Raw genomic sequence first — 22,024 nt, forward strand, 5'->3', positions numbered from 1 at the left:
GCGCCTGGGTGGCTCAGTCAGTTCAGTGTCTGACTCTTGATTTTGGCTCAGGTGGTGATCTCACGGTTCCTGGGTTCGAGCCCTGCACTGGGTTCTAGCGCTGACGTCACAGAGCCTATTTGGGATTCTCTCTTTCCCTCCCTCTCTGACCCCCTCCTATCTCTCTCTAAATAAATAAACAGAAAAAAAACCCAACAACAACCCTTCAAAATGATCTTGGAAACCACACACTTTTAAAGAACAAAGGCCACTCTGATGGTAATGTAGCCTGAGGACTTGAGCCATGCTACACATCTGGGATTCATGTCGTGAAGAAGGGCAACATTAATGGCCCAGACAGAGCGATGAAACCGTGGGAGGCCAGCACCGATGGTCACCACTCTATAAGTGAACGTTTCAGAGAACAGAGGATTCTGAAAGGCCGGTGTGTGCATCTTCTACCCGGGTCCTACTGGCACCCTCACTCCCTACCCCTGCTGTCTCACCCAGTGCTCCAGCCATGCAGACAGAAGTTGGGCTCCTACCCACGTGTCCGTTTGCTGCCATGTTGAGTGCTGTGAGTTGCCTACACAAAGTCCTCGATTTCACTCAAGGCAGCAACATACTTAGTTCTGGGCAATGCATCATGACTGGCGTAGACCAGGGTTTTGCCATGTCAGTACTACTGACATTCTGGGCCAGATCATTTTGTTGTGGGGGCCGTCCTGTGCATCGTTAAGACTTTTAACAGCAACCCCGGTCTCTACCCAGTGGGGGCAAGTAGCATTCCACAGTTGTGACAACCAAAAATTTCCCCAGATATTAGCACGTGTTCCCTGGGGGGGCAACACCCACCCCCAGTTGAGGATACTGGTCTAACCCAGTAACTTCAGTCCTGTTCCCCTTTTCCTTAGCCTCTCTTACAAGGGTCAGTGAGCCCCAAAGAGAAGGCTCTTGCACCCTGATAAAAGTGATGACTGTGGGTAGTGCCGCTTTCTGTCTAAAACACAGATCTGAAGCCTAGAGTTCTGGTGCAATGCTGAAGTAACCAGCCAACATGTGGGGGGAGGGGGTTGCTGAATGGGGGAAGGAGGGTGCTGGGGGGAGAAAGAGGTGCTGTGGGGGGGAGGGGGTACTGGGTGAGGGAGGATAGGAAGTGCTTGGGGGAGGGGGGTGCTGGTTGTGGGGGGGAGGTGTTGGGGGAGGGGGATGCTGGGTGTGGGGAGGGGAGGTGCTGGGTGGGGGATAGGAGGTGCTGTGGGAAAGGGGGTGCTGGGGGAGGGGATGGGAGGTGCTGGGGAGGGGGTGCTGGATGGAGGAAGGGGTGCTGCTGTGTGGGAAGGGAGGGGGTACCGGGTGGGGAGGGTGGGAGGTGCCGGGAGAATGGGGGTGCTGGGTGAGTCAGGGGTGCTGGGTGAACAGAAAAGGGAACCCAGTTCTGGGATGTCCTCATGGAGCCCAGGGCCAGCTCTGCCCAGCTACTGCCTGCCTTGGGACTTCTGGTGAGGGGGGGGAACAGAGGCTTGTTTGCTTTCAGCCCCCATCAAGGCAGGATGTCTGTTCCTGGAAGCAGAAAGCATCCCAAACAGGTGCCAAAGGAAAAGAAGCTACCTTCCGTCATTCATTCTCAGATACTGTCCCCCCAGCAGTCATGGCCAGACTAGAAGAAGGCAGACAGAGCCTGGGCACATCACTTCCTTTCCAAATTCTCTGCCAGCCCCCCAACATCACCTACCCTTCCTAGCCCGTCTCTGGTCCCCTCCCAGCAAGAGGCCTTTCTCGACACAGGAGCCTGTGGACCAGCTCCTGCAGCTTTCCTCCCATGTGCCATCCCGGCTTGTATCTTGGGGATCAATCAATACGATCAGTCGGGACACAGGGTCTCAGGAAAGAGCCCTGATTTGGTGGGTGGGGGAGGGGGCACCCCCTTCTAGCCGGCCCCACCCCCAAAGGCATTTCTGAGATACCTTGCACTTGGTCCTTCAGGGAGTCTCAGCAGGGCTGAGTCCCAGTTGCCCACAGGGCCTCCCCTTTCTATCCTTCACCCGGCTCCCTCACCTTCCAGAGAAACTAGTTGTCCCCACGTCCTGTCTCAAGGTTTCCTTTTGCAGTCAAGCTAAGCGCCCAAGCTAAGACACTGTCTGTGGTGACATGGGATGCCTGATTTTTAGCCCTTTCTCTACAAATTAATCTGAAATCATTCCAGCTTGGCAAATTCTCAGCTCACAAGAGATTCCTGTTATCCTTATAAACAATAAAGAAACCTCTGCTGTGATGTTGTATCACTTGGCTTTGCAGAAGCACACACAGTCGGGGCTCGCCTAGGACACGAATGACCACAGGACCAACGAGGAGAGTGGCCCTCGTTAAGCAAGCCTCCTACACCTTCCCGGATGTCTGCGTCGTTGCTGGGGATCACGGACGCGTGAAGGGGTTTGCCTGTTTCCGCTTCCCGAAGGCCGAATGCCACGAATGCCACAGAAACCACACCACGCTTCAGGTACAAAAGCCTAAGCAGGTCTAGAGCTTGCCAACCTCCACTGAGTTCTGCCTCTCTTGAGAGAAAGTCGCATCCTCATTATGGCTTCTCAGGGCCACTTATTTAAATAGACCTGTCACTTCGGGGCATTAATATTCCACTGGATTAACGAGAATCCACGGCCCCACTTGGGATTCTTATCAGCAGAGCGGACGCTATTCCTGGGGAAGCCGAAAACCAAAGAGCCAATAAATCAGCTTCCCAGACCCCGGTTACATTTTTAATAAAATCCAAAGTTTTGATAATTCCCATGTTATTTCGTTCTGCCTGACGAGGTAAGATAAGAGCTGACGTGTGTCTGTATGTTATGAACTACTGGGAAATCTAAACAGTGCTGGCAGGGCATCCAATTCGATGATCCATCATTTCTCAAAGGAGACGCTTCCTACTGAATATAATGAAATTGCAACTGGGAAATTCAACTCAGGTGCAGGAGAAAGCCTGCACTTGGAACAAGAGGGATGATATATGCATTTCTACCCATTAACGCATAACAGTGCGCGTGCCTTTTGCTTTTGAAATGATCACATGATGGCCACTGATTATCTCTCAAGGGACTTTCCACAGCTACACTAAACACGCTCTGTGTTCAAGTGTCAAACCAAGAAACACTCATGCATTAGTATCTTTAAAGGCTTTCTTAATATTGACATATTAAACAAAAGAAGACTTAAAACTACCTGTGCAAATTTTTAGGCATCCCAACAAGTATCCTCATTGCTCTCCATCCAACCCAGGAAAGACATTCAATCACACATGTTTTTTCTTTCTTTAAAAAAATCTTTTTTGACGTTTATTTATTTTTGAGGGAGACAGAGACAGAATGCGAGTGGGTTGGGGCAGAGAGACAGGGAGGCACAGAATCCGAAGCAGGCTCCAGGCTCTGAGCCGTCAGCACAGAGCCCGACGCGGGGCTCGAACTCACGAGCCGTGAGATCGTGACCTGAGCCGAAGTCGGACACTCAACCGACTGAGCCACCCAGGCGCCCTTTTTCTCTCTTTTTCTTTTAAAAAGTTTATTTATTTTGAGAGAGAGGTGCAGAAAGAGAGGGAGAGAGAGACAGAATCCCAAGCAGGCTCCTCACTGTCAGTGCAGAGCCCGATGCGGGGCTGAAACCCACCAAGAGTGAGATCGGGACCTGAGCTGAAACCAAGAGTCAGACGCTCAATTGACTGAGCCACCCAGGTGCTCCTCACTTTTTCTTCTTTTAAAACACATGCATACATCTACTGTAAAAGGAAAGTGTAACGCATTTTCCTGGGGAAAAGAAGTGTGAGCCACCTCAGAGGTAATAGTAGAAAATTAAGATCTTCGAGAAGTTAAACACCAAAACCTTAGAGGGCAGTTCAGAAACCCCTCCGAAGAGCTGTCAGATTTTTATTTTAAGAAGGACTATAGAACAAGCTGGAAGGAGGAATGCATATAAGAAGGAAAAGATTCTCTTCTTTTTTTCTGTCCTTTCCCACTTAAATTACTGACGTCACTGTTTCTCAACAAGAGGCCGTTTTTACACGCCCAGGGGACTTTTAGCAATGTCTGGAGACATTTTTGGTTGACTGGGAGGGTGCTAGCATCACCTGGTGGGGAGAGGCCAGGGCAGGTGCTGAATATCCTACAGTTCCGGGGATGCCCCCCACCCCCCACCACCACAAAGAATTATCCAGCACCAAATGAGAGCAGTAAAAAGATTCAGAAGCTGCGAGCTATGTGCCCACGACCCTCGGCAGGAATGTTTAAGTATTTCACCACAGGGATATTTTTCAAGGGGGAAAAATATACCACTGCTCTTCATTCATGTGACAAACAATTACTGAGCACATGAATTCACAAGTAACAATAATAATAACAACCGCCATTGACCAGAGGCTTCCTCCACGCTGGACATACACCCAAGGGCTTTCCACATGGGAGTTCATTCAGTCCCCATTACGACTTCCTACAGTCGTTCACGTCCCGTCCCAGCAGAGGCCCAGGGCGTTAGGTGACTGGCCCAGGTGTAGAGACGATAAACGAAGGGACTGGAATCAAGAACCAGGGGTCCTTGGGGCGCCTGGGTGGCGCAGTCGGTTAAGCGTCCGACTTCAACCAGGTCACGATCTCGCGGTCCGTGAGTTCGAGCCCCGCGTCAGGCTCTGGGCTGATGGCTCAGAGCCTGGAGCCTGTTTCCGATTCTGTGTCTCCCTCTCTCTCTGCCCCTCCCCCGTTCATGCTCCGTCTCTCTCTGTCCCAAAAATAAATAAACGTTGAAAAAAAAAAATTAAAAAAAAAAAAAAAAAAAAAGAACCAGGGGTCCTGGCTTCCAAGTCAGTTCTGCTGACCATTCTGCTCGGACAAGGAACAGTTCAGGGCGGGTGGACCACAGGTCTGCACCCGTGAGAACCGTGCTGGACTCCGATGCGCAGGGCCCAGGAGGAGGGCACAGGCAAGGGGGAGGAAACCTAACGCCATGAAACCTAATGCCAAATTCATTATCCATAACCGAGGCCCTGGACGCGCTGCCCTGAAGCAGGCCCATCCCTCAAGAGGCCCCAGAGGCATTTCTGCAACCCTGTAAATGCTTAGGGAACGCCTGAAACTTCCATCAGACCCAGAAAAAAAGCCGAATGACAGCCAACACCTGGGCATTTTCCGGAGTGATGGCAAGGCAATTGACCTAAGAACAAAAGGGCCTGTAATTCAAATTAATTCATCAAGAAAAATGAAGTGATGTGATTAACACCATAAATGCTTGGGTAGAAAAGGAAATTACTAAAAACCTACACTCAATTATAACTGAGCTCCAGAAGCAGTAAAAGCAGACGAAGCCTCCCCCAAATACAAGAGCATCACAAACACCGGTTAATTAGGAGGAAGCGTCTCTTTGCTGCTATAGGACAGGCAAGGCCTAAACTCGTCTGAAACTGCTATGTCTCGCCTTTCAAAAACGAAACTGTCAGAGTCAAAAGCACAATCAATGGGACTAATTCTAATTATGATCTTTTTTATTTCCATGAAAGTTTTCCTCTTCAAAGCCTGCCATCACTTACAGGATTTATTTTTCCTCCAGTTTCTCCTAAACCCTCAGGGTAAAGCAGGAGAAAAAAAAAAAAAAAAAATCCAAAGAAGCTGTGACTCGTATAACCCCAATCCAATCACAAGGAAAATGACAGGCCGAGGACACCATAAGGGCGAGCTTGGAGCCAGGCAGGTCATGAGCAGGGAGGTAAGACTGAGAAACTGTCACCGACCACAGGACACTGGGGACACGTGGCAGTTACATGTGGGAGCCTGGATGGGATCCTGGAACAGAAAGGGGACAGCAATGGGAGAATGGGTGGAATCTGAGTAAAGTCTGGGGTTTAGCTAAGAGTCCTGGACCAACGTTGGCCCCCCAGTAAGACGTTAATGTGCAGGAAACAAGTGAGGACCAGGTGGGACTCTGTACTATCTTTGTCACTCTCCATTCATCTAAATTATTCCAATAAAAAACTTAACTTGAAAAAAAAAAAAAGTCAGTCCATTAAGCGTCTGACTCTTGATTTCAGCTCAGGTCATGATCTCATGGTTCGGGAGTTTGAGCCCGCATCGGGCTCTGCGCTGACCATACAGAGCCTCCTGGGGATTCTCTTTCCTTCTGGCTCTGCCCCTCCCCACCCTTTCTCAAAAGAAATAAAATAAACAAAGACGAACAAATATGGGCAGGAAGGAGCTAAGGGTGAAGCACAGCTCATCAGGGAGCAGGGAGGGGTTTGCTATGGGGTGACAAGTGCTGTGACCTCCCGCCCCACCCTGAGGGCTTTGCTTTCCTTTTTGTTTGTTTCAAGTCAGAGGATAACGGCTGCACACCTCAAAGAAACCATTCTTGGCTACATCTGCTAGGCTTAGTCTCTATGGAACTGATTCCTCTCGATACATATTCTTTTTTTATATAAGCTTATTTATTTTGAGAGAGAGAGAGAGAGAGAACACAAGCAGGGGAGGGCCAGAGAAAGAGGGAGAGACAGTGAATCTGTCAGCACAGAGCCTGATGTGGGGCTTAAACTCACGAACCCACGAGATCATTACCTGAGCGGAAAGGAAGAGTCGGACACTTAACCGACTGAGCCACCCAGGTGCCCCGTCAATACACATTCTTTCAAGGGCCAAAATCAGCACTTCCTGAGACCCCTGGGACCGCACAGGGCAGGTAGAGACATACCTGCCAACATCAGGGCTCGGATGCATTCCGTCCGGCCCTGCATGGCGGCTTTCATCAGGGCCGTGAACCCAAACACGTTCCTCCTTTCAAGGTCAAGGCCGGGAAAATAGTTCAACAAGTAGTTGGTGATGGTGGCATGTCCTGCAAAGAGAATTACACACGTTTACTGACCACCTTCCACAAGGAGTGTGCAACCCAGTGAAGCATTCCTAGAGAGAGAACATCCCATGGTCGACCTCCCGGGCCAGCCCGCTTGCGGGGGGTGGGGGTGGGGGTTGCCTCCTAGACACAAGAAATAATTCTCATGAAGTCCGGTGAACAGGAAGACACAGGGAGCCACCCTGGTTCACTCTGGTTCTCTTTGGCCCGCCCCCTCGAGGGCTCAGCTGTCCGTCACAGCCAGTGAGCTGTGGGGGTGGGGGTGGGGGTGGAAACTGAGCTGAACTAGCCTCCAGCGACACTGGCTGGTCGGGGGAAGGTTCCGGATGCTGTCAGCTCCCAGCAGGAGATGCCAAGGCAAACAGATGCAGAACGAAAAAGGAACCTCAGAGCCATTTCTCAGCGCTCCCAAAGAGAAGGTCACCATCACACCAATAGGATACGCCCGTTCATGCTGTCACTGTCCATTACCACTCAGCCGTGTCTGTCTATCTGTCCGTCTGCCTGTCTCTCACACACACATACACACACGAACAGGCAGACAGGGAACTGGGAAAGATTGCTACCCAGACCCAGCCATAACCTAAGCTGGTAAGAACATTCATTTCAGAATACAGATTTTCCACTCCCACCCCCAAAAAAGCATATAGATTCTCCCCTTTATCACCTTGCACCTCCAAAAAGGACCCGATTTTCTGCTCATTCCCACAGGGGCTCATCAAAAGCCCACAAGTTCTTGGATCTGGGTGAATAAGGAGAATGCCAGGTAAAAAGCATTGTTCCAAGGATTCTCCTGGCTCAACCCCAGAAAACCAAAATGGAGGGGGGAGCCCCTCAAATACAGCTACCAGGGCCACATTAAGAGATTCTCGGGTCAAATAAACATGCTGCCCGATGCCCACCGCTATACTGAAGTCCTAGTGTGAAATGACACCCTGCGTCCCTCCACTTCAGTCACCTAGGGCAGGGTCCCAAGCTTGGGGCTAGTGACGTTTGGGGCCGGATTATTCTTGTCGTAGGACCGCCCTGGGCATTGTAGGAAGGTTAGCAGCACCCCTGGTCTCCACCCTTAGGTGCCAGTGGCACCCACGTCTGTCCTCCTGCCCAGCTATGACAACCAAGACCGGAAGAGTCTGCACCCGAATTTTTGTTGACAGCGGGCAGCCACGAGGCCTCATCTCCTCTGCCACATCCCGGATCTCATGCAGCGACTGTCCTAGAGTCAGCCAGGGTTGGAGGGCGGCGGGGGGGGAGTGGCCAAATATTGCCAAATATCCCCGGTGTTGGACAAATCCCCCCTGTTCAGAACTCTTGCCCTAGGGGCTCAGATTTCACAGCTTGAGGACCAAACGCATGGAGGTGGGAGATGGCTTTCTCTCCACCTCCCCTTCACCTGGGCCCCTGCACCCCCAGACCCTTCCCTGCACCCGCAGACCCTCCCTGCAGCTGCCATCTGCACCCCGGCCCCTGCTGACTCAGCTCACCTACGCTGGAGACGGCAAGAGCCTGCGGGACACCATCTCCTGGGCCTCCGGCTCTCCGAACCCCCCCATTCTTTCCAGCGCACACGTGCTCCTGGGGAACCCCCACTGTCGGGCTGCAGCCATGGGGCCTCGTGGACACTCCAGTGCTCTCTGAGGTGAAGTGGTTATCACCTCCTCCTCCAAGGGAGGCCTCTGCACCATGGAGATGCCAGACCCATGAGGCCACTTCCCCCCCCGCCCTGGCTGACTCTAGAACAGTCCCTGCATGAGATCTGGGATGTGGCAGAGGAGGTGAGGCCTCACGGCTGCCCACTCTCGACAAAAATTGGGGTGCGGACTCTTCTGGAAGCATTACTGGCCGCCTACCACGGACCTCAGCCCATCTCCTGAACTCATGGCAAAAACTGAAAGGTGAACCGTGAAGCTTTCTGAGAGAGAAACACTGACTAACAGCACGACCTTGCCGGGAACAAGCCAGAAACACACGGGTGCCACACACCAGCCGTGACTCACGGTTTCCGACCAGCTCGTGCTTCGACTCACTGTGCCCTCCGTTGTCATCAAAGGTGCCGGGGAGGGTATGATGCCAGCCGCCAGGTGCCCAGAGCAGCTTAATTGCTCTAAACTGTCAGGGACGGGAGGGTCCTTTGATCTCAGTCAGGTTTGTCACCCAGCTGAATGCTCTGCGGCACCTGTCACTTAGATTTAGCCAGGGTCGAAGTGAAACGAATTGCAATTCGTTCCGAGCTATTTCTTCTAAAATGCGTGTCTGTCGTGATTTGCACCAGGATGTCCTTTGCACCAATATATCCTAAACGCTTTCAACAGGCGGAGAGAGGAAAATCTGAAAATCCACACTGCAAACAGCCCATTATACAGAACTGTTCTGCTTGTTATGTTGAGCTCAGAAAAATCGACGTGTGGCTGACGCCTTCTGACACCCAGGCCTGAGCTTCCAATGACCCAGGAAATCCATCCAACCTCCCCACTGGCTTTCTCAGGATATCAGAATAATCCCTCTTTAACACAGATGGTCTTGTTCAATGAAATCAACAGTGGACAAGATGCTTCTAAGGACATAGAGATATTAACCTGTCTTCTGTAAATAACAAGACAATAGGTCCAAAATGGAATCACTATGCTAAGTCCTCGGTGACCAAACAGTTTTTAATTACAGTTTGGCTCTCCCAGAAATGGAATCTTAGAGCGAACAGGAGAGGGGCAGAGAGAGAGAGGGAGAGAGAGAATCCCAAGCAGGCTGTATGCTGTCAGGGCAGAGTCCAATGCAGGACGCAATCCCACAAAGTGTGAGATCATGACCTGAGCTGGAATCAAGAGTTGGAGTAATAGAGATAGATAGACACAGAGGACAAACACACACAGCCTTGCTTACATAACCAGAACATGCACCATACTGAAATCTAGTTTGAGCCCTGTCCAACCTTCTGGGTTTCCATTTAGTTCCTGAAGTCCTTGGATGAAACCCTTTCAAAGGATGGGCTCTCCATTGAGACCCCCCAAAGCAACCCCCATGAGCTTTACCCTGCCTAAGAGAAGGGCACAAGTGACCCAGGGGCTAAGTGAATTCTGGATGAATTAACTTCAGGGGTATGATTAAGCAACAGCGTAGACAGAGAACTTAGTGCTTAGAAGAGCTGACTACGAGAACACCCAAGTTCAAGTCCCAGCCTGACACTGAAAAAGGTGGGTGATGTTGGGAAGGTGAGCCAACTTCACCGAGTCTCTGTTTCCACTTCTAGAAAATGGGAGATAATATCGACCTCACCGTTTTTGAAAATTACAGACAGTGTGTGTAAAAAAAAGTACCTTGCAGAAAAATTCCAGATAATTCATGCAGGTCTACCCTCTGAAGGCGGTGAAACGTAACAACCCACTCCTTACGCGCAGCTCTGCAGAGCGACTTCCTTTCAAGGAGACTATGGTGAGCAGGGAGGGGACAGTGGAGACACTTGTCAAACACAACAGCCTCAGCCAGGTGACCAAGGTGAACATCCATGGTGGTAAGTCATGTTGACGGCCGTACTGACAAAGATTCTGTGCTTCACCAAACTTCGGTTGGGCTCCTGAACCCTCTCCCTGGCCCCTCTGTGCATTTCCTTAGAAAATCTAGTTTTAGCAAGAACTCCGTTCACTTTGACCAGCACCACCCTCCATATCTGATCACGGTCCTCACCCTCCATACCGCCCCCCTGCCCCGGGAATGACAGATCACCCTGTCCCGTCTTCAGCAAGAATCCTGTTACGTCAGTTTAGCCAGAACTCCCTTTTCCCCGGATATTCTTCTGAGTGATCTTCCACCTGCTGTCCCTCACCCTGTTCCTTGGCTATAAATTCCCACTTGCCCATGCTGTACTGGGAGCGGAGCCAAACCCCCTCCACCATCTGCAAAATCCCATGGCAGCGGTCCCTGTACCTATCTCAATGGTCCTGAATGAAGTCTTCCGCCATCTTTAACAACTGTCACTGCATTTTTTTTTTTTTTAAACAGGACCTTTGGTAAGATGTGACGAGAACAGTACTTTCCTCCGTGGTCCTCCCCGTCAAAAGTTACAACCCTAGTCTAACCACGAGGAAACATAAGGCACGCCCAAACTGAGGGATACTCTACAAACTACCTGACCCGTACTCCCCACACCGTCAAGGTCACAAAAACAAGGAAAGTATGAGAAACCATCACAGACAAGAGAAGCCTCACATGACAACTAAATGCAACGTGGAACCCCACACGGGACCTGGAACAGAAGAAGGGCATCGGAGAAAAGCTGATAAAGTCCGAGTAAAGAACGGACGTGAGTGAATGCTAATAAAGCATCGATACTGTTCATTCACTGTGTCAAACGTATGTCACTAATGTAAGATCTAACCACAGGGGAACCGGGTGTGGGTATAAGAGACTCTCTCTACCACCTCTGGAGCTCTTCCGTGAGTCCAACTGTTGTAAAATCAAAAGTGTGTTTTCAAAAAGGGGGATCTAGCATGGGGCCACTCGACAAGAATACAAGGTCAGGACAATGATTCTGGGTGGGCAGCTGGGTGTGGATCCTCTCCCCGCTGCGCCCAAGCCTTCCTGGGCGGTGGGTGGGCAATGAGCCCTGGGAGGGCAGGCGGGTGGAGAGGCGTGGCTGACTTTGAGGGCCCCTGAAGACCTGACCGGACAGGCCCTGATGACTGGCTGAGCCAGGAGCAGAGACTCAAAAGCTGAAGCTGAGTTCTGGTATCGCCCTGCCGCCAGGTTTCTGGCTCCAATATGGATGACCAAGAGCATCACCGCCGAGTGAGTGTATGAGGGTGGAAGTCCGTGACAGCCGTGGTGCCCATGGATGGAAAAGGTCGCCTGGATCCCCCACCCAGCCCACCTATGCTGTTTCCCGGCTGACTATCCCCCAAGTCCCATGTGGAAAATTTTTAACTCTCCCACTGCTTTTTTCCTTTCTTTTTTTTTTTAATGTGGAACTTCACGAATTCGCATGCCATCCTTGCACAGAGGCAAGGCGATCTCTGTATCGCTCCGCTTTGAGCACGTGGCTGCCGAGGCGAGCACCCTTAAACCACCTACCTCCCAGCCAACCCCACTCTCAGGAGATGACACACCCTCTACCTCACAGAGGGAACAGAAACCACAAGAAGGGAACCCCCCGACTTTCCCTCACCACCCCCACAAACTTCCCCACATCCACAAGCAGTCTCTCGTCCTTCCCTCCTTACGAAAAAAGAAGGGTGACTCTTCTATTTAAAGATGCCAATCTCTCCTCCCCTTCCAGTGCTTTAAAAACACTCTCTGCCCACTTCTGTGGAATATCTGTGCTACTGATGACCTCCTCTCTCTTCAACCTCTCCCTCCTAGCAAATCCACTCTGATCAGATTGCACTGATGGCTCAAATTTTTCACTTTGTCCTTTGTCACATGACTTCACAGTTCTTCTGTTAAGAAAAACATTGGCTGGGGTGCCTGGGTGGCTCAGTCGGTTGAGTGACTGGCTTCGGCTCAGCTCATGATCTCACAGGTTGTGAGTTCGAGCACCACGTCAGGCTCTGTGCTGACAGTGCGGACCTGCTTCAGAGTCTGTGTCTCCCTTTCTCTCTACCCATTCCCCACTCATGGTTTCTCTCTCTCTCTCTCTCTCTGTCTCCCAAAAATGAATAAAATATTTTTAAAAATCCAAGTATGTTAAAATAAATAATAAAATAAAATAAAATAAAATAAAATAAAATAAAATAAAAGGCATAATGCAAGCAGAAGCTTGAAACACACTTACTTGGCTAAACTCCTTCTCGCACTTGTGCCTTAGCTATCTTCATAAGAAAAACATGCCCAAGCCAGCCTGATGGTCCCAGGAAGAGGACAGGAAGTCCATGGAGCAGACCTGCCATAGCTGGAGTACACAAGCACACTCTAGAACAGGGTCCAGCTCACTCACACACATGTGAGCAAAAGTAATCTAGATTATCTGATCCCCAGTCCATTCAATGATGCATGAACAACAAATATATCTTAAACTAGAGTTTGGGGTTGCTTGTTACGCAGCAATAGCTAACTGGATGTTCGTGTGAACGGGTCTCCCACCTTAAAAAAATTTCATACATACATATGACTGTCTTAGTCCATTCAGGCTGCTGTAACAAACTGCCATAGAATGGGTGGCTCAAACAACAAATATTTAGAGTTCACAGTTCTATTGTCTGGGAGTCCAAGATCAAGATACCAGCAGATTCGGTCTCTGGTAAGAACTGATTCTTGGTTCATAGACAGCTGTCTTCTTGTTGTGCCCCCACATGGCGGAATGGGGGAGGGAACTTTCTGGAGTCTCTTTTCTAAAAGCACTAATGCCATTCATGAGGGCTCCACCATCATGACCTCATCATCTCCCAAAAGCCCACCTCATAATACCGTCATCTTGGGGGTCAGGATTTAACACAAGTTTGGAAGGAACACAAACATCCAGGCCATTGCAATGACCAGTAATAATCCTGTGAACCCGTCTGCCCACTCCAGCCCCGACCCTCAGTCATCTGACTTCTAAGCTCAACTTCCTGAGTCATCCACTCTCACTCTTGCTACTTACGCTCCCCAAATCCTCCTGAAAGTACTTTCCATCAGTCCCCAATGACCATGTTGTAGGGGAACCCAATGGCTATCAGTCAGTTTTCCTCTTCCTTGACGTCTTCATAGTTTACCCCTTGTCTTGTTCCACTCTTTCGAAACACTCTTTTCCCATGGATACCCTGATAGTTCACCCTTCTGATTTTCCTCCTGTCTCTCCAGCCACTCCTCAATTTCCTTTATGAGAGTCTCTGTTCTCTTCTTCCTGAAATGCTATTGTGCCTCAGATGCAAAACTAAGCCCTCCTCTTATCCATACACTCTTCCTCGGTGACCTATCTGTTCTCCTGGATCCAGATATCACTCTAGAACTCCCAGACTGCTTATCTCTAGCTCTGTCCCTCTTCGTGACTTTCTTAGCGAAATATCTGTCTAATGGATATTTCATCTTGAGTGTCCCACGAACAAATCAAACCCAAAACAGGTTTCTTCGAAACCTGTTCCTCTCTCTCACATTCCTTATTCAGTGATGAACATCACCAATCACCTAGGTGTCCAAGCCAGAAATCTGGGCTTCGTCTTCAGCCCTCCCTCACTTTTTCCCCCATCCAAAGTATCATGCAATTCTGCCAACCCCATCTCTTAAATATCTTGCAAGTCTATTCTTGTCTCCCCATCCCCATAACTACTCCCTGATCCGGACCATCACATCCCCAAGGGCTACAGCCCATCTCCTAACTGTCCTCCTTAGTTCCATTTCTGCCTTCTCATCAATTCTCCACATTACCAATATGATAACTCGAAGAAGAAATTCTTCTGATCAAGAAAACTACTACTTAAAACCCTTAATGGTTCTACTACTTCACAACTCTTTAGAAAGCTAGCTCCTTTTGGGGCACCTGGGTGGCTCAGCTGGTTAAGCATCGGACTCTTGAGTTCAGCTCAGGTCATGATCTCAGGGTTCTGTGAGTTCACCTGCACCAGGCTCTGTGCTGACAGTGCGGAGACTGCTTGGGATTCTCTCTCTCTCTCCCTCTCTCTCTGCCCCTCCCCTGCTCGCCCTTTCTCTCTCAAAATAAATAAACAAAAACTTTAAAAACAAATAAAATAAACACCTAGCTCCTTTTAATCTGGCCCTGCTCCCTGAAAGGTAGCAGAAGATGCCACCCCAAATTATGCTACTTTGACATATATTATTTTAAACTGAAGGCAGACACAAGGAAAGCTCCCTGCCCTCTCCCATTTGCTTAAAAGCAGGACACAAATTTCCAAAACAGTCCCTCCTTCTCTTTGTACCAGGAAGAGAAAAGTTAATTGCTGAGGCAGCTGCAGATCCTATCAGCTTGGAGAGGCCCCAGAGAAATCTACATGACAAACTTTCTAGACTTTAGCTACCATTAGTTTACCTTCCCACAGAGTACCATCCCTGGAAGCCTAAAACTACTTTGTTTTGTCCTGTCATTTTTCCGCATATTTGTTCTTTGCTCAAGATCCCAAAGAAGCTGGAGTTCTAAGTCACCTCTTTGAGTTACTCATTTTTCCCTGGTTATCTCCTGTATGTACATGAAATATACATGTTTATAAACTTGTTTTTCTTCTGTTACCCAGCTACTTGATAAGCCATCTCTTCCAATGGAAGCTCTTTGCTGGTCCTCCAAGCCTGAATTAGGCACATGAACCATCCTTGTATCCCAGACCCACATTTCCATGTGGCTGTGGATTCCCACCACCACTACAACCCTCATGACCGTGCTCATACATCCAAAACTTCCAACTGACAGCAAAATAAATATATATCTGGAAAGTGATATGGCTCAAGGATTACTATCTCTCTCTTGGAAAACATTCACTTATCAAAAAGGTTAATCACCAAGCTATAACCCACATAAGAATTATAAGGACATGGAATTACATTGTGTAAGAATTACATGGACATCACAAGTATTAATTGCTGATTAACTCAACATTTTATTGAATACCAGTTTTGGGCTAAGAGTCTTGTTTACTCCTTTATTCGAGGGAAGGAAACAGACAATAAACCCGTGCTCCTCTAAAAATGGGAAAATGTTACAGGGTTTGAGTTGTCCAAAGATTTGACTTAGTTTGACTCCAGGTACTTGAAATGTACTCTTCCAAATTTCCAAATCAGGCCAGTAGAGGGAACTGTTGACTTTGGAAATGTCACATCCAACCACAGCTCCAAGCGCAAATAGATGCTCCCCAAGTGGGGTGGGGAGGGTGGGGAGATACCGAGAAGGGAGTGTGAGAAAGACATTGATGGGCTTCCTCTCAGTCTGCGGGGCAGGCAGGTGTCTGAATGAACAGCAGGGTGAGCTGTTGCCTGGAGAGGCACTGCAGTGGCCAGAGAGAAGGGCTCAGGAAACGGGAGTTTACAGGAAAAGGCAGGGCAATGCTAGGAAAACCCAGAAACCTGCCAACCTCTACTTTCTTAATCAAAACACACAGAAACCAAGAAAAAGGAAAACACTTCAAAAAACTAAAAAGAAAAATCAGAATGAAGTCAGACTAAAATCATGACTGTGGGAGGTGATAACAGAATAAATAAACTGAAGAGGCATTTATTCCCGGTTTCGAGCCGAGTCATGCATTCTCCTCTGAAAGGGGCCCTCCCCAAATCCGGTACATGAGCCAGGCCTTGCACGGGCAGCCTGAGCATCCCCCCCACACGCCCCCAGCCCCAGTCCTCACTGCCACCCTGCCCTCTGCAGTAAGCGGCACACAGAATGTCGGGCCAGCTCTCAGTGCATTTCCTTCAGAACTGTAAAAATAAGTTCAAGGAATAACAAGTTTCAAGGACGCCAGAGGTTACTTAGACCCAACCAACTCTATAGTGTCACCAGCTCAAAAAGACGCCTGCTACTTCCTCACGTTGTCACACTCCTGTCAAAGAGGAACGAGAAACGGAGAAAGGAAATGCCTAACTCCATTCCTGAGACTAACTCATTTCTTTGGTTACCTTACTTTATATTTTTTTGTTGTTGTTGGGGCGGGATAGAGGTTGAAAATGCTGGCTAAATGAGATTTAGGGATTATTTGAGGATTTATTTTCATACACTCTCTCCATTGTAAAGGCCTAACACAGATTCAGTGGGATTTTTATTATGCATTAAGTATCTGAAGAGGTTAGACTTCTTAGAGAACCATTCGACAGGCAGATCAAAGGTATTTGCGTCTTAATTTATACTCATGAATGCTGAGTGTGGTAGAAAGCCAAGACCCTCGACCTTCAGTTCAGTTGTGATATCAAATAATATAAACATTTGGTTGCTTTAAAGTTTTCCTTAACCACACGGATCCTGTTGGGGCCAACGTTGACCAGACCAAGTCATCTGGGGTCATTCTGTCACCCTTGCCAGTGACTTGCTTTGGCACGGGGCATGTAACACAACCCTGGCAGTGAGATATAAACAAAACTCTGTTGGAGGCATCTGGAAATGTTTTCCTGCCCTAGAGAATAGGACACAGACAGGGATTTGCTCCCCCCTCCCAAAGTCTCCCTGTGTTAGTCTTGGCAGCACGAGGGAAAGGTCAACAGCACTTCTGAGAAGCTGGCTCCCCGATCCTGGCCTCTCGGAGCCGCTCAATGAAGCAACCGCATCACCGCGACCTTCAGAAACATCGTGTTGCAAGAGAAGGCAGCTTCTTCGTCATCGAAGCCCTGTTTCACTGGGTGCTCGGTCAACTGCGCCCAGAAACCTCATAGCAGATCCTGGGCTGCCGTGAGAATCAGGCAAACACAAGTGCAAACCATAATTCAGGGACTGGCAAACACTAAAGATTGATCTTTCCCAGGGTTGGCAAGAATGCCCTTGGGAACTTGGTGGAAAGTATAAATTGTTGCGGCTTTTTTCTAAAGGCCCCTGGGCAGCAGCTATGGAAATGTGCGTGTCCTCTGACCGAGCAATTGAGTTCTAAGAATCTACCCGTGCATTTCTTCCCCTTCCTTCTCTGCCCCTGCTTTCGGGCGCAGAGGCTGGCCTCCAGAAAGGGCACCTGCCCATTCTCAGCCCTGAGGTCTCTGGTGTGGCTCAGCAGGGGTTGCGGCAGAAGGAGAGACGGGGGTACTCACCCCTGCCTCCCACCCCCCTCCCACCCCACAGACTGCCAGCTTCCCCTTCGCAGTGTCAGGTGAATGAACTGAGGGGCAGGCCTCTGCCTGGGTCACTCTCCCGGGGTCCCGCCTCTGCAGACAGTCCCCTTACAATTCCTCACTCCAGCCATCTGACAACACCTGTTGCTCAATACACCCTCTTCAGAAACGCACCCCCAGGGCCACCTGGGTGGCTTCACCGGTTTAGCATCTGACTTCAGCTCAGGTCGTGATCTCACCGTTCCAGAGTTCAAGCCCCGCATCGGGCTTGCGGCCGTCAGCACAGAGCCTGCTTCAGATCCTCTGTCCCCCTCCCTCTCCCTGCCCCTCCCCTGCTCATGCTCTCTCTCTCAAAAATAAACATTAAAATATATATATATATATTTTTTTTTTTAAATGCGCCCCCAGACACAAACGACTTCACTACAGCACTGTCTGTAACAGGCTAATTTAGACCCCACGTGCACTACACTCAAAGTTTGGGAGGCTGGATTCTGTGTGCTTTGGCTCACTGTGGGTAGCCCTTGGATGTCAAGTGATTGCTAAATAAATATTTGTTTTAAGAGTGGATCTGCTAGAGAATGGGTGAGTTACAGTTTCCTGAACTGCCTCACAGTTACTGGACACGGGGGACACGGCCGTAGACGCACAATCGTACTCAGGAGTGTGCTGCAACGAGAGCAAGGTAAGTCTTGGGTCCACGGGTCGATGTGAAGAGATCTCCTGGATCTACGAAGTGGAAAAAATTAAAGCCAACGTCTCTATGGAATTATCCCACGCACGTAAATAAAACGCACACGCACACACGTGTGGGTCTGAAAGGGAGACGCTGAGGTCTGGAAGTGTAGGCGGCTGGTCGATTTGTGAGATAGAGAATGTGAGAGAGGGGAACACGACCTTTTTAAGAAAAAAAAAAAAAAAAGAATACTTCCGTGGTGATTTTCTACTGTAAGCACGTATCACTAGGCATCTTTTGGAATTAAGAACTCACCAAATAAATAAAACTGGTTATGCAATTGGGGTAAAATGGGACACGACCATGTCTCAGCTGAAAGCTCAAACAGCCGCTTTCCTAAAACAGCGGGGAAAGGCACGAACAGATTCTCCGCTGCTTTCCTTTATTCTCGCTTTAATGACGCCTCTGCGTCCCTCTGACATCTCACCGGGCCGCGTGGCTTCCCCAGCCTTGAATGCCCACCGAGAGACGTCCCCAGTCACTGCAAGCTATGACAGCCTCCACGACCTCAATTCCCTGGGGCGCCTGGGTGGCTCAGTCAGTTAAGCATCCGGGTCATGATCTCGCGGTTTGGGGGTTCGAGCCTCGCATCGGGTTTTGTGCTGATAGCTCAGAGGCCGGAGCGTGCTTCAGATTCTGTGTCTCCCTCTCTCTGCCCTTCTCCCCGTGGGATCCCCAGACCAGCAGCAGCATGGGCTGGGAACTTAGTGAGATGCACATTCTCAGGCCCCTCCCCAGACTTTTTCAATCTGAAACTCTGGGGGCAGAGCTAGGCAATCCTTGTTTTAACCAAACCTGCATCAAAACACAGATTACCCACCCCGGGCTGGTGATGAGAACCAGGCTGTGTTGTAAGGTCCCAATGTTCACAGGGAGAGGGGCAACCCCTGGAGGTCCCGTCACCACCTTCAGACACAAATTAGGGAAAAATCACTTCCTCCTTTGAGGCAATTAAGACAAACAAGGAAATGCTTTTCAGTCAGATTTTTTAAGGTGGCAAAAAAAACCCTCCCCTCCCAGCACCCCCCAAACTAGTCAGTTCTAAAGCAGGCTTGGGGCGGATGTCCCAGGCGTCAGAGCCCAGGAACAGGGAGGGGGAGCCAGGTGGAGAAGAGGGTGGGGCCGGAGAAGTGGCCTCATTCCCAGCTTGAGCAACTCAGTAAGCAAGTTAAGGATCACGGACACCAGCAGAAAGAGAAAACTTAAAAACAAGGAAAGCGGGGCCCCTGGGTGGCTCAGTTGAGCGTCCAACTCTTGATTTTGGCTCAGGTCATGATTTCATGGACCAGGAGATCTAGCCCCCGTGTCGGGCTCTGTGCCAACAGCTCCGAGACTGCTTGAGATCCTCTCTCTCCCTCTCTGCCCCTCCCCTGCTCATTTTCTCTCTCTCTCTCACTCTCTCTCTCCAACCAAATAAATAAACATTAAAAAAAAAACAAGAAAAGAAAATAGATTGTAATGATATACCTATTGTTTAAGAAGATAGAAGAAAAGCCATGTACACATCAAATTAACCACAGCTACCTCCAGACAACAGAGCTGGAGCCCTGGGAGTGAGGGAGGAGCTAGGAGATTTTCACCCTGAACTCGACTGGCTTTCTGTGTTGACCTTTAGCTGCTTATGTGGTTTTCTTCCAAACACTGTGTGTTCTATTTTATACTCAACTGAGTGGCACACCCCCGGTGCCAGGCGGAGAAAGCGCCCAGGACAGCCATCCTGCTGGACCACCCAGTCCGGGCCACGGCCCGGGCACCTGCCCACTACTCGTCTACCCGTGGTGCCCATGTAACTAAATACACCCCGGCCATGCTTGGATCATCCCTAGTGATGTAACCACGCTGCAACCTGACCCAAGCCGAGGAGAGGCTCCAGCAGGGACCCCCAGCTCTCTCGAGGTCAGAGTGGGGGGCCATGAACACACGAGTCTCGTCCCCTTCCCTGCCTCCCACGGGTGACCAAAGGAGTAGAGAGAAGGCAGCAGGGCTGCGGGGAACACGAAGGGACCGCTGGAGGTGGAGACGGATGTGGGACGCAGGGGAGGCCCCAAGCAGCCCATCAAGACCTTGGGAAAGTCAGCAGCGGCCCAAACGAGAAGGGCGGGGCCAGAAAGAAAGGTGGGCTGGGGGGGGGGGGCCACCGAGACCCACCCAGCACACAAGGCCGGACAGGAAGTCCCTGGTGGTCCCAGCGCAGAGCGAGCACGTGATGGTGGGGGCTCGTCCTCATAACACAGGCTGCTGCCCCACCACGCGCGGCCTGGAAATGAAACCACAGGGACGAACCAGGGCTGCGTGTAGCCCCCGATTCCTCTGCCTGCACTGCAGGGCCATGGGCCCTGAGCCTAGGCTCAGCAGTCCCCCCTTTGCTGGGCCTCTCTCTAACCCTGAGAGGGCCTACGTCATCTTCGACTTAAAATACATCAATTCAGGAAAAGCACGGTCCCTGCATAAGGATGGGTGTTACAGAAAGAATGTTCATGTCCCCCCCCCACAATTCATACGTTGAAACCCCAAGACCCAGTGTGACTACATTTGGAGATAGGGCCGTTGTGGAAATAATTAAAGTTCCATGTGGTCACAGGGGAGCCTTGATCCAATTGGACAGGTGTCCTTGTAAGAGGAGACACCACGGGGCGGCTGGCTGGCTCAGTCAGTTGAGCGTCCGACTCTTGATTTGGGCTCAGGTCATGATCTCAGGGTCATGGGATCAAGCCCCGAGTCGAGCTCTGTGCTGAGCACGAAGCCTGCGTAGATTCTCTCTCTCCCTCTGCCTCTCTCCCCTGCTCGCTCGCTCTCTCTCAAAATGAGTAAACAAACAAGTAAATAAATAGGAGGAGACACCAGAGACCTCACGCTCTCTCTCCACGGAGTGAGGACACAGCAGGGAGGCACCATGTACAAGAAGCCAGGAAGAGAGTCCTTACCAGGAACCAAATCCCCTGACGTCTTGATCCTGGATTCCCAGCCTCCAGAACTCGGAGGCTACACAATTTCTGTTGTTTAATCCCCACCTCCAGTTTCTGGGACTTTTGTTACAGACGGCTGAACAGACTGACCCTACACATGTTCAAGACGAATAAAGTAAATGTAACCCAGTGAATGGCAGAAAATAAACTACTGAAGTAATATGCAGAATTTACCCAGTGCTTAAAAGGATAGGGAAAAGAAAAAAAGGAGAGAGAAAGCGGTGACGCAGGACCAGGTGACTTATTCTCCCCCTAAGAGGGAATCTCAGGAAGAAAGAACAAAACAAGGCGGGTAGTGTTTCAAAGAGATTAACAGAAAAGTGTTTCCTGCAGTAAAAATATACCTAATATAAGTCAAAACGAGCACAGAGAGGAGCTGAGAGGTAGGATAGTTGGGGAGGGGGTGTTTTCAATGTCAAGGATGAGACGGGGAGATATTTCCAAGTCTCAGCAATACCCAGGTTATCAACAAAGACGCAAACACAGGCTGGACTCCCACTGATTCCCCTGCAACACTCAATGAGGGAAGAAAAGGGCAAAGGACAGACTGTTGCTCTTATGTGAACACAAAATGCATTTTCTTTTTTCAATTAAAAAAATTTTTTGGGGGCGCCTGGGTGGCGCAGTCGGTTAAGCGTCCGACTTCAGCCAGGTCACGATCTCGCGGTCCGTGAGTTCGAGCCCCGCGTCGGGCTCTGGGCTGATGGCTCGGAGCCTGGAGCCTGTTTCCGATTCTGTGTCTCCCTCTCTCTCTGCCCCTCCCCCGTTCATGCTCTGTCTCTCTCTGTCCCAAAAATAAATAAACGTTGAA

The 22,024-nt window shown here is 49.9% G+C and overlaps 1 protein-coding gene across 1 annotated transcript in view; it reads right to left on the reverse strand.

Moving 5' to 3' along the window:
• ANKRD33B (ankyrin repeat domain 33B) overlaps positions 1 to 22,024 on the reverse strand; it is an 82,731-nt gene that overhangs the window by 8,861 nt on the left and 51,846 nt on the right. Inside the window, exon 3 of the mRNA XM_047094057.1 lies at positions 6,697 to 6,837. Within this exon, the coding sequence (XP_046950013.1) occupies positions 6,697 to 6,837 (141 nt within the window). The remainder of the gene's footprint in view (positions 1 to 6,696; positions 6,838 to 22,024) is intronic.

Source organism: Lynx rufus, unplaced genomic scaffold (assembly GCF_022079265.1).
Source record: "Lynx rufus isolate CCGP_SWC_20201006 ecotype Redwood Valley unplaced genomic scaffold, mLynRuf1.p SCAF_1, whole genome shotgun sequence".
NCBI classification, from domain to species: Eukaryota; Metazoa; Chordata; class Mammalia; order Carnivora; family Felidae; genus Lynx; species Lynx rufus.